A 14,451-nucleotide genomic window follows, 5' to 3' on the forward strand; every position below is an offset into this window, starting at 1 on the left:
GGTGTTATTTCAGCATATAAGAGTTGATTAAAAAAAAAAAAGTGCTTCATGGCTTATTGGTTTTGTAATCTCACAGTTCTCCAGGAATACTTGATTTGCTGCATTTCACCATTACGCTCGTCAGTAGCACTGATTCTGGTTTATCACTATTTGCAGTACAAATCTCCTTGTCCAAAGCCTAAACTGATGTATGCACTGCTTGAAAACAAAACGTGAAGTTGCAGAGCAGAAGACTCAAGTCATTAGGTTAGCAGCTGCGTAACCATACTGCTTTCCAAACATAAGATGTAGAGCTTACTGAGTTTCTATGAAGAGTTTAAATGGCTCCCATTAAGCAAAGATGTCCCCACACTGATACTTCCTCTTAAGCAAGGATTCTACCTCCTTTGGCTGAGGCTTGCTCCCTTACTCACATTCGAACATTCATCCAAGTAGCCTGCAATTCCACGTTCGTGGGGGAAAGTCTGTAGAATAGAAAAGGTTCCTCCAGTCTCTTCCTCTCAGCCTTTTTTTGAAGCATGCAATAAAGCAAAACTTTCACAGGCTGACCTTCCATGCAAAACAAGGCAACTTAGTAAGACAGGAACCGCAAAACTGATTGTTCTTTAAAGTTAAAATGAGATTTGAAATAGATCAAGTTAGCAAGTGTTGTTACGTCCGTAAGTAAGTCTCTTTTTGCCAATGCAGCACAGTTCCCTATCATGTAGCCAGAGCTGCTTCTGTAGCTCCAAGAAGCAAAACTGCTTTGACAAAATACTGTGTCATGAAAGCATTCGTTGGCGCAGGAGGCACAGCTCAGGTTCAACAAGTTTGTGAAAAAATGAGTACTAACAGAAGCAGCAGCGTCCAAAGAAACACTTTATGTCCCCACTGCAAAATGAGGGGCTTTACCTTGAGTGTTATGCACGCTGTCAATAGAAAAGCACTGTAACAGAATCTGCCACGGCAGTTTGTATGTTACTGAAAGACCATCAGAGTGGGACTGCAGAAAGATCTTTCAGAAGTTCCAAAAAAACATGTGGGGGTGGGAGTTTAGTTGTGTTAGATAACACAATCTTAGATAAAGATTTTGGTCTTAACGTAAAAGTAAGGGCGTCTACTGATTTCTTCAACTCCAACAACTGAAGCACAAGTCTGAAAAATCGCCTTTAAGAATGCAATGAAAATATTTAACTCTTCTGTATGGTCATAGTTTGTTGTCAAGCAAAGGAATGAATGCTGATGCCTTAACTATCTAGGGCTGTAGCTTACAGAAAGACTACACCTTCCTGTTTTTTTCCCTTTAAAAACGTTAAATGCATGTGAAATTATTTGGGGGTGTTTTCACATGCAAAGCCTAATGCAACGCGTGCAAGCCCTGTCATCTTCTTCCTTTAGTAGTGTCGCATTAAGGGGTGTAGCTGATTGACCGTTACGGGTCCGGTCGGCTTCAGGGTACTGAACTATCACGGCCACGGATTCACCAACAACGCAGCACGCCCTCGCTCTAGTCGCGTTCAAGGAGAACTATCACGGCCAGGAACAATGCAGTTAAGTGCAGTTTATTACGGCAACAGATACACAGGTCCTTTGGATTGCCAGTGATAAATTCACTGTCTGCAAAAGCAAGCTAGCATGCATGAAATGCACAGGTACAAAGCCTAGGTATTAAGACGTTAAAAAGCATAAAGACACCAGAGATTTCTAAGTTTCCGTGGAGACGCCTGGTATAACCAAGCGTTCAGATCTTACCTCACAGCATCCCAATGGGCCATGGGGGGGGTGGGGGGGTGGGGGGGTGAGAGGCTCAGCCTGTCGACTGATGTCAGAAGGTATCCTTCATGACAGTATCTTCCCCAACATTCCCTTTCTCTTAAGCCAATTTACATTATTTTCTATCTTTTAGGTGGAGCTTGAGTGACTCCAGTCATGCATATCTTGGTTGTGATTGGTAGAAATTATCTCGCTTGCGTTTAAAGGTACAGGCTCCGAGAAATTCAGAGGATGTGCTCAGTGAGGGGTGGTTGCACCTCGGAGGCGGGTAGCTTTTGGGATGGAGGTGTGCTTATAATGCCTAGTCACTTAAGGCAATTACTCCACAAGGAGTAACCTTACTCCTGTAACTTAACTACTGGAACTACTTTAAGCTTTAACTACAGCATATCTAAAACATAAGAAGGATGTTACTATGTAAAAAGCAGATGAAACCAGTCCTTAAATCTTACTGCTTATTGTGCGTGAGCAGACTGGCATGAGTTTTAGCTATACTGGCAAATATCAAAGCACACCTGTGTAGTCCCAAAGCTGGGAGAAAAACAAGGAAACCTTGAAGAAAATGGGGAGGCCTGTAGCTTGTGTAGTCTTTTAGCTGAGAAAATAAGGAAGGAGAGAGACAGGTAGCCTTGAGCTAGCAGAAGCAAGGAAGAGAAGGGATAAAAGGGAAAAAACAAGAAGGAGAAAAACAGCTCCAGACTGACCTATAGTAACCTTTTGCTCATTAAGGGTCATTAACACATTAGAAATCACACCTGTCAAAATGCTAATCTATGCTAATGTGGGATTCGGTGTGTGTCCCCCTCCTCCTGTACCCCCTCCCCCCCGGCGTTCCTCTGTAATGCGCAAGCTCAGTAGAGATAAGTTAGGTGAGCTGTAATAACCAGTCAAAAGGAGCCAAAGAGAGAGTTTTCACAAGTTTCCTGTGTATGAATGACGGTGATTCGAGTCAGAGGTGTGCTTGCTTTGCGAAAGATAGCCAAGTACCTGACTCTGCAGAGTTCTGTAATTAATTATGTAATTAAAAGACCTTCGTGTGCATTCCGACTCGGGGTGCTTATTGGCGCGGTGCACTGGGCACGAACCCGCGGACAACATCTGTACTCAGTGTGATGCCTACAGACAATCCTTTCCTGTTGGGACCTGCATATTTTTCTGTGCATTCAACACAAACCCTTTGGCACAACTAGTTCCCTACGTAGCTGCCAGTCCACCACTCAGTTGCACTTCTGAAGAGGAAAAGCTATTTCCATCTAACGTAGGAGCACATACTCTAAATGCAAGCTTCGCTCAGCTGGTCATTTACTGCAGGACAAGATTTGAAAACTGTTGTTGAGATTCTGTTGGGTTTTCTGCTTACAGAAAAATCAAGTGCTAGATCGCCCTCTACTCCACTTTGTAGTGCTGCATTTAATGGAGATTCAAATAATTTCATTTGCTCCTCCGTTTATGGACAATGAGCTGAAGGAACAGGTACAGCACATTAGTCTGGAATGCCTTCCCTCCCAACCAAAGTAAACTGGAGCTGTAACTAACACAAGCAGAAGCAAGGCTTCCACGTTTTCAGCTGAATAAAGTTCCAACAAAGTCATCCTCTGGGATTTGAAGCTTACTTCAAACTATAAAATTTACAGTTAACGTCTTCACTTAGTTTGTCCAATTTTTGCATTATCGCTCAGCTGTGTGCTCATTTATAAGTCGATGAATGTATACAAGCTGCTGATCAAGTCCTATGTCTTGTTTGCAATTCTTCGTTTCCTTGTTGCCAGCATATTGTAAAGCGGATCCCTGCTGCTACTTGCTCTAGAAGAAAAGGAATCATCGTTTTGGTTACCAAATACCCGCTTCTGAAAACTAGAAGTGTTTTGTTCTCTCTTCCCTTTGAATGACTCCACACCTCTCATCAGATAATGGATTGCTGACCTAGAATCAGAGAACATCCCAAGGTGGAAAGGACTCACAATAATCCCCGAGTCCAACTCCTGGCTCCACACAGGACCACCCCAAAAGCAGACCCTACGTCTGAGAGCATCGTTCAAACACTTCTTGACCCCCGTCAGGCTCGGTGCCATGACCACTGCCCTGGGCAGCTGTCCCAGTGCCCGAGCGCCCTCTCAGGGCAGCACCTGAGGCGCACGGGGCTCGGCGGGGCGGCCCGGGAGGGGAGGAGGACGGCGGGGCGAAGCGGCGGCTCCCTCAGAGCCGTCTCCCCGCCGCCTCGTCCGCACGTCGGGGCTTTTTCGTGTCGCGCCCTCGGGCTCTCGCCGCGGGCGACGTGCTGCTCCCCAGCGCGGACGCCTTGCGCGCGGCGCCTGCCCGCGGCGGCGGCGGGAGGGAAACCCCAACCGCAAAGCCCTCCCGGCAGGGAGAGCTCGGGGTGAGGGCCGATCCGGCACCGACAGTAAAGACACGCCGGAGGAAACGCTCTGCTTGTAGCCGTGAGCACCGCGGCCAGGTTAAAAAGGCGTCACGCTGGAGCTCCGAGTTGGGCGGCGTTCCGAGGCCGTTATGGCAGTTGTGGAGACGGCCTCGGCTGAGGTGGCGGCTGCTGTCGCTGCTGTCCCCTCTGTCCCCGCTGTTGCCGCTGTTCCCGGCGCCTGGAGACCCCTGGCAGCCCCCTGTGACAGGACCTGTGGCCCCGGGGAGCAGGACCTGTGGCCCCCTGTGCCCACCGCCTCGTCGGCCATCCCGGCAGCAATCCTGCCAGCACAGAATAGCTCACTGGCGTTACGTGCGTTTCAGGGTAAAGTGACGATTAACTTCTATTTCCTGGCTTGGGTGCTGCTTTATTCTTTAACGAAGCTTCAGGTTTAAAGGTTAAACTCAGTTATGTCAAGGTTAAACTCAGTTTCGTGAATGGCATCTTGGACAAAATCTTAAGCTGTGATTGACTCTCTGCTTAACAGAGGCCAAGCGTGTACCTACTGAGCAGCAGGTCATAAGTGATAAGCCCTCACAAATTAACTTGCTATCACAAAGTGACGCCCAGAAAAAGTGTATTCAAAAGCTAGGCTCATTATAGAATCACAACAAACCCATCATGACTGGTGCAGTAGACAGTGCGGTAGAGGGCGAGCCCTGGAAAGACAGAAGTAAAGTAGCAGCGAAATGCAGGTACCTTTGTGCACACGAAACAGAAAAGCGCAGGCAGTAAAGTAATAGTGTTCCATTACTAACGCGAGCAACAATTATATATAAATCGCAACCATTATCTATTAGATAATAGGTAATAATTAATAGATAATTGCAAAGCTCCAAAAATGCAATAAATAACTGATTCCCCTCAGAGAATGTCATTTACATTTTTATATTAAAAAGACTCCAGAGTTGTAATGGATTAAAATCCTACGAAAGTGAAAGAAATGGCATCAGCCACTAGTTCTGCAGAAGCTAAAAGTAATACTGATAGAGTTTGGATGGAAATTTTTACTTTGTGTGTTTAGTTTGGGGATTCCTTTTAAATCATTCATACCAGCAATTTAGTTCTTAAAGGCTGTTTCTTTGAGATTAAGTGACAGGACTTCTACTACTCAAGTACTACGCAAGTAAGCGTGCGCTTTATCCTGCCTCCGTTTTCTTCAAAACAAAAGTAGAAAATGCAGTTCTTACTTGTTGCACTGATAGAGAACGGGACTACTGTGAATAAAGACTTCCAAAGCGATTCCCCTAAGGCAACTGAAGTGACTGACGTTACAGAAATTAATTTTGATATATTTACAGTCGACAGAGAAATATGGGGAGCATTTTGTAATGCACAGATTCATCCGTGTCTTTTCTGTTTTGCAAAGAAAAGCGTTTGATTGTTGCTATTCACAGCTTCCATTATTCACAGGTTTTTGAATGCTAACATTGCTCAGGAAAAGATCTGATATTTGTAGGGGTACCGTCATTCCTAGTTATTTGTTTTTACATTGTCCTTGCATTTATTACCATATAATTTCAAGTCTAAATTTGTGGTTTAAGTTATAATAAGGAAAAAAGCAGTAGTTGAGGTAATCAGGTTAAAGATTATAGATGGAGAGGAACTTGGCGTTAGATACTAAAAACAGGATGGCAGTTAGCCTTGCCTTAGAAAAATTAAAATGGTTGACTAAACTTTTTTTTCCCAAAACGTTGTGTTGACCAGCCAATTTGAATTTGGCGGTATTAAAGCTGTCTGCAATAAGTTTTTCTGTTTTGGATTGTAGCTAGTTCCTCTAGGTGCTCCCACAGAATAGTATTTTTACTATACCTATATATACTTTACATATTTACTATACCTATATATACCTAATGCCTTTCTTAGAAACAAACAAACAAAATCTCTTTTTAAATATAACTTTCTTGCAGTTGTTAATGATGGAATTGCTCCGCCACAAAGGATTCTTTTTCCACCTGAGAAGATACGTATGGATTGGCAAGAAACACAAAGTGTTGGAGTTGGCCTGTACAATCTTGGCAACACACGTTTTCTTAATGCTACTCTACAGTGTTTGACCTACACCCCCCCCCACTTGCCAATTACATGCTTTCTCTTGAGCACAGCCAGTCATGTGAGTACTTTCTAACAGTATTTTAAATCTGTTGGATAGCTCTGAAGGTGAAAGAACAGCAGTGATTCTGTGGGACAAAGTTACTTGCCTGATTTTACCTGTAGAAGCTGGCTTTGAGCATTGTATTAGCAGTGGGCTCAGAATAGCATATGGAGTGCGTTTAATGCACCATGTGTGTTTTTTGTTTGTTTTTTTAAAAGGACCTTTTCTTGCTTCATGGGAATAATGAAGTGCATTGGACAGTAATGCATTTAATGAACATTTGGCATTTGGGCTATTTGGGCTTCCTGCTGCTAGAAAGGCAATAAAATTTAGGATGTTGGCGTCATAGGTCTTTAGTCTTCACAGCCTAGGTTCCATAATGCACTACAATAAATGGTCTGTTCGTTGTTGAACCAATTAAAAAAAAAAAGAAGCAAACAAAACCAAAACCTAGAAAGCAATATGAGCTGTTATGAACATGACTAGATTTTTTTGTGGGACTGTATTAAAATCTAGACTGATTTTGTTCTAAATAAAATGTTGTACTATAAACTAAATGTTGTACTAAACGTGTATGCTTTTTAGGCTGGTATCTTTGTATCGATACCTAGAAATTTAACTGTTTTCTTCCTGTATATAGAAATTGTTTCAGTTAAGAATCCTGTTGAAAAAAGGAGGGCAGAAGTACTATTACATACATTACTTTAGTTTTTCCTTTCTCCCAAAGGACTCGTAGCTCTGTATCATGAAGCTCACCTGACAGCACTGTGCTGAAAATAACCCACATTCTCTTAATGCTGTATCATCAATGTCAAATATTCTTTCCTCATATATTTTGCAGCCTGTGGAGTTCACATTCCTGTCAGCCTTCACAAACGTGACTTTGCAGTAGTCTTTTAGATTTCTCATCACAAAATGCACTTGAACACAGGCTTAATGGATATTTTTTTTCTATAAAGTTGTGTGAAATGAAATGTTACGAGACTGTTGGGACAAGGAGAGTGGATACTGTATCTATAGTTTAAATGTTACTTATATGTTTGTTTGTAGTTATGTCTGTTTCGCTGGACTGGGATGCTTTCTTCTTTCACTCTTCAGGTCGTGAACAAGATTTTTGCATGATGTGCACGATGGAGACTCCCATTAACCAGGCCCTGCGTTGCACTGTTGATGCCATCGAGCCTACGCGTGTTATCAATAACCTCAGTCGTAAGTGGCTTCAGATGTGTTTCTTTTTCAGTATCTTGTAATCTTCAAATAATTATTTGATGTGTATAAATGGTTTTAACACTATAAAGAAGAGAGATTTTAGAAATACGAGAATTATTTCATTTTTAAATGAGGTAAATACTATCATCTTCTTATTTAGGAATAGGACAACATTTCCGTTTTGGCAGTCAAGGAGACGCACACGAGTTCTTGCGCTATACTGTCGATGCTATGCAGGAAGCGTGCTTGAATGGAAGCACCAAGTCAGCATAAACAAATTCACTTTTATACGTTCTCTAGCACCTTGTAGTCCTTTATTTACTATCAAAACTGAAAGTCTACGTCATCCTTGGTTTTCATAAAACTCTTTGAAGAGTTAACTGTGTGCCTTAAATCTTCTGAGGTCTGATTATAATTTATTTCCAGATTGGACAGATCTTCTCAAGCTACCACCATCATTCATCAAATATTTGGAGGATTTCTAAGATCAAGAGGTACTTTTAAAAATATTCCTGTCCTTAGAACTGATCTGTGTATTTTGTCGGTAGTAAAGCAGTCTGCAGCTTGTCTAAAGTAGTATCTATCGACAACTTGAATTTGGACAGTTAGTCTCCTCCACGTATTGTTCAGCATTTATATTTTGCTTCCAGTGAAGTGCTTGAATTGCAAAGCAGTTTCGGATACGTATGAGGCATTTCTTGATATCACTTTGGATATAAAGGTAGGATGTTTTGTAAATATAATTCATGATGTTTAAGTACATGTATAACTTTCTAAATTAAACTTGTTTAACTTAAAAAACCAAACCACACACAATGTTAAAATATAAGAGCTTGGTGGTAGTTAGAAAGTGGATTGGACTTTGTCCTTCTGTGGAACCCCTGTAAATAGTCTCCACGTTTACATTGGGTTTAAGGGGAAAGAATTTTATGTCTGCACAAATTATGATACTGTCATACTTCTTTGTTGTTCTACCTCAATATACATCTAATTGTTAGACTGCTGGATTTGTTCCCAGTATTGATGACAAAGCACACTATAGATGCTGTCTGTGTTACTGGAAAATGATTTGTTTCAAAGAAAAATGACTTCCAGGTGAGGTAAACGCTGAGCATGCTATTCAAATAGCATAAGCATGCATGAGACATTGAAACGAGTTTGTTTTGGGGGCGAAAAAGAAGATGCTTTCAAACACTTGTCTCTGCTTGTTTTTAAGGTGTAAAAAGATGGTTCCTGCATCCAAGAGATTTACCATACACCGTTCTTCCAACGTTCTCACAATATCACTGAAAAGATTTGCAGATTTCACAGGTGGAAAGATCAACAAGGTATATTTACCGCTGTAATGCAACTTTGTCATCATGTAATGGGACATCCCCCAAAGCTGAAAGTTGTTAATATTTTCAGACAATAATTGTAGACTAACGACTGTGGCTTATTCTTTCTCTTAATATCAGTAAAGTTCCTGCTTGACAAGAAGCATATACTTTCCTCTGAGAAGGCTAATTCGTCAGAAAACAGTTCTCTGCAACTTCTAGTATTAAACGTTGCTTATGGGAAGACTTATTTTTAGTGAATCAAGAGATATATTCATATAATTCCAGTCTCTGTTTTTTGGAAGTGTTTTTCTCTGGCTAGTCCACGAAGTACTCTGATATAATTTTTCTGTCTTCTTGGTCTCTCTTTAGGAGGTAAAATATCCTGAGTATTTGGACCTCCGAGACTACATGTCTCAATCAAGTGGAGAACCACTCCTCTACACCTTATAAGCGGTGCTGGTGCATCATGGTATCAACTGTCGCTCAGGACACTATGTATGCTACATGAAGGTAGAAGTCAACATCATTTCTAACAGGGTAAAGGTTGTGCTGGCAAACCAGTTAAAGTGTTACTAGTAGTACTGTTTCTAGGGAAAAAGATTTCATTATATGTTTATTTGACACGTGTGTATTTTATTCCTATCTGTGATTTCATTTGGAAAACATGCAATTCATCTAAAGATATCGTTGTCTTTATTTGCAGGCTGGTAATGGACTTTGGTATCAGACGAATGATGCAAAAGTAGTCCGTACTGACATTAAAAGAGTTCTTGGTCAGCAAGCTTACTTACTTTTTTATATCAGGTAAATATGAAATAAATATTAAAATGTGTTCAGAAGAGATTTACTCTCCTGTTATTGATACTTTTCTTTTTGCAAGTGTTTTTCTTTCTCTCCCAGGAAAAGATTATTGTTTATCTAATTCAGTTCTGTCTAACCTGAGATTCTCTGTCATTTATTATCTTTTGTTGCTTGGCCTTAAACTGCAGCACTTGTGTAAATTGCTGTATATGTGTTATCTGTAGCTGGCTAATTTAGAGAAGGAGAGAAATGAAGGTCATCTGTGGTGTAAGAATGAATTATTGCTCTGAAAGTGATAGTCATAGTAGGAAGACTGTTACCTACTTTTCAGTTTGTAGTCTTGGCTAAGTCTTCTGTAGAGAAGGCTTCCATATCGTATGAACTGCTCCTATAAAATTATAGGATGGGATTTAATCCAAGAGTAGGCTGAAAGAAAAACTAAACTGAGATCACTGCTCTTTTCTGAAGGCGCTATGATTTGACGCTCGGAGAACGTGCTTTTTACTTAGCAGCACCATCTTATCCCTGTTCATTCCCCCCTGGTCAGCGGGGGGCTAACAGTAAGCAGGCTGGATTTCTGGGACCACGACTTCCTCCTCATATGATTAAGGTAATTTAGGGAAGCGGGAGGGCAGATAATGGCACCAAACAGATAGTGGGTTTGGGGTTTGGTGTGGGGTTTTTTGTTTGGTTTTTGGCATCTTCGTTTTGTTTTCCTTCCCACGCTGCAGCTTCCTTCACAGCCCTCATGATACGGCCAGAGTCATTCAAACAGTGGTTACTGCTAAATTGCGCAGCCATGCGACTCCATTATTTATACCTCCTAGACAGCTTTGTAAAGCACAGAGAGCTACGCTCTTTGACAATTTAAGTAGAGTGTACTAAGCCTCGAATCGTTTAAAAGAGGACTTGTTTTTCCTATCGACGTCATTTTAGCTAAGACAGGGAAACCAAATTGTCTTATTCCTGAGCACCAGAACAATTATTCCAGGCTTTTTGGGGTATGTTTAAAGAGGAAAAGCAATATATTTGGGAATAGCTTTAGGTAATGTTAAGTTGTTTGGATGGTTTTCAAAAATGATGTTAATTTGATATCAATATGCAGTAAACCAAAAGCAGGAATTAAATACACTTATGGGACTTGCATTTATCTTTAAAGGGCAGTGTTTTTTGCTTTTTAGGTGTTAAGACCATTTGTAGAAATACTTAGTAGGAGAATGACATGTTTAAAAATGTTAAATGCAGTGTCTGCATTAATCCATCTTGCAATTTCTTCTTTTTAAATACAGAATTCAAGTCGTTTAAATGGAAATGGATCCATAAAAGAGGATGCAAATACCACTGGTGTCACCCTAAAAAGGCCATCTTCAGCACCACCAATGGCCTGTGTTCAAAAACAGGCGATTACCAGGCCTTCAATTACTGATACGTCAAAAAACCAGAAGATCACCATCAGTATTCACAATGAATTGCCTGCTCGTCAGACTGTGTCACAGCCTGACTGTCTTAGCAGTGCTGTGGAGGATGAAGATCTCTACAAGGCTGTTCCTTCATCCACAATCACAAAGTCGGTAAAGCAAATGAAGCAAATACAAAAAAAAAAAAAAAAAAAAGAGTTTCTGCTGAAATTTTTGTGGAGCCAACAGTGAATGGAAATCCTAAACTCAGCTCTGATAACACAGTCCCTTACGGTGCAGAATCTTCAGGAAAATCTGAGGAGGAGTCAAAGGGCTTATTTAAAAGGAATTGCAATGCAATGTGGAATTTTGGTTGGAAAGGTAGTCCGTACATTGCAGAATTCCCATTCTTCCTGTCAGAATGCTGATGAAGGAAGATCCCAGCATGAGCTGCCAAAAACTGTTCCACTGAACGGTGCTATTAGTTTAATTAATGAATCTGAAGAAAACGGACTGAAACTTGATGATTCCACTTGCCAAGTTGAACCTGTTAAACCTTCTGAGATGTTCTTTTCTAAAACAAATGGATTGCTTGAAACATAGTAGTTTGCTCCATCGAGAATTTCTCACCTATGATGTATTCGGGAGTGTTTATCATGTTCCTAATTCAGGTGAAATGCTGAGAAAACACAGCACAAATTTGATCGTAACACTTTGTGATATTATGCCATTAGAATTTGCAGAGCTGAGCTGACATTAGAACTTGTCAGCTTAAGCTGAGCTGAGATCAAAATTCTTAAGTTTCATAAAGTAGATTTTGGGAGGTGAGTTGGGGTTATCTTTGAAGTGTAGATAATGCATACAACCCAAAGCGGTCTTGCTTAGCATTTAATGTAGAAATTCTGACAAGACTAGTCCTCAGTACAAATAGTATTTTTTCTGTCTGCTGACTTGTGCGTTTTAATTGCAGATGCCTGGAGCTATGCCTCCAGTCCCTCGAGAAGTCATCATGGAATCCCTCACAGCCAGCCAGTTGAACAGCTTGTCAGAGGAAATAAGGTAAAATGAGCACAGTCTGATTACGACAAGATTTTATGGAAGTTCGTTGCAGTTCTATCTGTCTACTAATACTATTTAATGGAAGGATTTAAATCAGTAGAATTCCGTACTGTATGGCCAGTGTTACGAACAGAACTAATGATCAGCACTGTGCATATCACGCTGATGCAGGTTGGTGCCTCACGGAGAACTTGTGTTTCTTCATAGAATGTTTTTCCATTTTTCTCCGTTATCTGGAGAAACATTGGCTGTTCCCCCGTCGCCCCCACCCCTTTTTTCTCAGAGCAGCAGGTGGAGGGAGACGGAAACGTGTTTTTATTTTGTGCAGTGTCCCGGGACCTCCGAAATCTACTGAGAATGATGAATACCTTGAACAGTACCAATGTGATGACCGTGGAGACAAGGAGAAACCAAGAAGATCAAATGAACATGAACTGATTTCAAAAGAAAACGTTTTCTACATCAAAGAGTCTTCTGAGACTGGTGAGAAATTGCGGCAAACTTCCTCTCTAAAGTCTGACACTGAATGTAGTTCTAAAAACCTTTCCTCCTTAGCTATTACAGGTAGATGCCAAGATACAAAGGACGAGACTAAAAAAACTGACAAAGAGCATTACCCGAGAAAGAGGGAACATTCTCCTACTGAAGAGAAGGAGAGTCAAAAAGATGGTCATTCCAGCAAGAGAAGGTGCTCTCGGAGTGTGGAAGTTGTTAAGCAAAAGCGTCACAAGCAGGAGTATTGGGAGGGAAGCAGGTACAGATCTTTCCATAGTGAAAGGAACAGCCCTGATAATGGCAGAAGACCAGTAAAATATTCAAAGTACAGATCTCGAAGCAGAGGAAGATCAGAACAAGATAGCACTAGATATTACCATTCCAAAGGGGAAAGAAGTTGGAGCAGAGAAAGATACTATCAAGATGAACCACGGAAATGGGAAAAATGTAGATATTACAAGGATTGCTATTCACCTCATGCAGCAGGAGACAGCAGAGAGAGAAAGTTCTCTCACGGTGATAAAGACTTTGACAAATTGACTCAGACTTACTCCAGCAGGTCACATAAGCATTATCATTACAAAAGCAGATGGCCTCACGGTTCCCTCTTGAGAGAGGAAGATGTACATCACTTTAGCACACCCAGAGCAGACTCACATCGTTGCTCAGTAGCTCAGCAACATTCTGGAAAACATTCGCGTGAGAGACATGCACTTCCACCTGTGTCAGCTCATTTGGAGAACTGTCGCCAAAAAATGGCAAAAGAAGGAAACAGAAAAAGACAATATACTCATGCAGAAGGTAGTGAAAGTGAAATAGAAAGGAAACGCAGAAAGGTAGAAAAGGAGCTTTTAGGTGGTGAAAACATGAAAAAATATAAGAAGTTCTAGAAGAAAAAGAAGTCTGAAGATAAACAGGGAGAGAAGGAATCCAAGTAAGCAGGGATTCCAGCATACTCAGCAGTTTTTTTCCTAATTCTTTTCCGGGTGCTTCTCATGTTTCGTTTTGGGTTTTTTTCATAGTTTCTAAGTTATTTAGATAGCATAATCTGGCTGGGGATCATGACTGGGGATCATTAGGTTGATCAGTGAAGACAGGAAAGATATTGCTGAATTGTGTCAGAGCACTAGCTTTGGACCACGTAGTTCGAATCACATCTGCACACCATTCTGGAATAGGTTAAAACATTTTTTTTTTTTTTTACTTGCATATATTCCAGAGCTAACCATTGTTAATGATCTGTGTACCAACCAGGACCTATGGTCCTTCAATCTGAGGGCTTAAGTTTGCTGCATCTAAAGGAAGTTACATGTGCACAAAGTACCACAAAATAGCTGACATGCGGCAAATCATCCCCTGTGGTAAAATAAATAAAGTTTCCTATATGCAACAAGTGCCACATCTTTTTTTCTCTTTTTAACTTGCATGTTTCTTTCAGACTTGATGATTTGTATTTCTCTGCGCTCCACTTTGACAATGCCAGTCGCAAGCGTAACAAAAAGAGGAAAAAGGAGAAACATCAGGAAAGTGAAAGGCTTCTTGGAATACTTAGATCCTCGTTTCCAGAAGAAAACCCGGGAGAAGAAGGAAGAATCCCATCCTCCAGATGGCTCTTTATGAGAGCAATGCAGAAGTGAGGGCAGTAAACAACCTCACAAGGAAGGGAAGCCTTCCAGTGCAGGTGAAAGCAGGAAATACAGCTCCATCGCATCCAGCGAGTATATTAAAGGTAAGCGGCTGCAGCATGTTTATGGGATTCCTTTTAGATTAATCTAGAGATTATTGAAAACAGTCTTTAAATGCTTGATGACTGAACAGTCTGCTGGATATTAAAATATGTTTTGAAAAATATGTTTCAAGTGTTGTTTTTTCAGCTATGTGGGGAGAACAAATACAGTGGCTATG

The 14,451-nt window shown here is 41.0% G+C and overlaps 3 protein-coding genes across 4 annotated transcripts; all 3 read left to right on the forward strand.

Annotated features, from left to right (window-relative positions):
- Nucleotides 1-4,260: 4,260 nt before the first annotated feature.
- LOC136788538 (ubiquitin carboxyl-terminal hydrolase 42-like) lies at nucleotides 4,261-9,244 on the forward strand. The gene is given in 8 exon segments (XM_066987097.1): nucleotides 4,261-4,495; nucleotides 6,082-6,236; nucleotides 6,239-6,284; nucleotides 7,365-7,475; nucleotides 7,636-7,738; nucleotides 7,902-7,969; nucleotides 8,126-8,190; nucleotides 9,164-9,244. Coding segments are annotated over 8 exon segments (864 nt in total).
- A 54-nt stretch (nucleotides 9,245-9,298) lies between these two features.
- Nucleotides 9,299-11,610, forward strand: LOC136788539 (ubiquitin carboxyl-terminal hydrolase 42-like). Its single transcript, XM_066987098.1, is given in 6 exon segments — nucleotides 9,299-9,331; nucleotides 9,498-9,598; nucleotides 10,064-10,205; nucleotides 10,885-11,164; nucleotides 11,167-11,353; nucleotides 11,355-11,610. Coding segments are annotated over 6 exon segments (984 nt in total). The 3' UTR covers nucleotides 11,596-11,610.
- Nucleotides 11,611-11,877: 267 nt separating this feature from the next.
- Nucleotides 11,878-13,498, forward strand: LOC136788821 (ubiquitin carboxyl-terminal hydrolase 42-like). 2 transcript variants are annotated; one of them, XM_066987503.1, is made up of 3 exons: nucleotides 11,886-12,051; nucleotides 12,380-12,534; nucleotides 12,607-13,497. In XM_066987503.1, exons 1-3 carry the CDS (start codon nucleotides 11,963-11,965, stop codon nucleotides 13,434-13,436), a joined length of 1,074 nt encoding a protein of 357 aa, XP_066843604.1. In that variant the 5' UTR covers nucleotides 11,886-11,962; the 3' UTR covers nucleotides 13,437-13,497. The 2 variants fall into 2 exon arrangements, with proteins under 2 accessions (XP_066843603.1, XP_066843604.1); XM_066987502.1 differs by having other exon boundaries at nucleotides 11,878-12,051; nucleotides 12,380-13,498.
- Nucleotides 13,499-14,451: the final 953 nt, after the last annotated feature.

Source organism: Anser cygnoides, chromosome W (genome assembly GCF_040182565.1).
Source record: "Anser cygnoides isolate HZ-2024a breed goose chromosome W, Taihu_goose_T2T_genome, whole genome shotgun sequence".
Lineage (NCBI taxonomy): Eukaryota > Metazoa > Chordata > Aves > Anseriformes > Anatidae > Anser > Anser cygnoides.

Excerpts from the sequence above, each read along its gene's own strand:
- LOC136788821 (XM_066987502.1), top strand. The coding sequence starts at position 11,963 with ATGCCTGGAGCTATGCCTCCAGTCCCTCGAGAAGTCATCATGGAATCC. Across the intron at positions 12,052-12,379 it reads AGCTTGTCAGAGGAAATAAG|TGTCCCGGGACCTCCGAAAT; the intron begins GTAAAATGAGCA and ends TATTTTGTGCAG.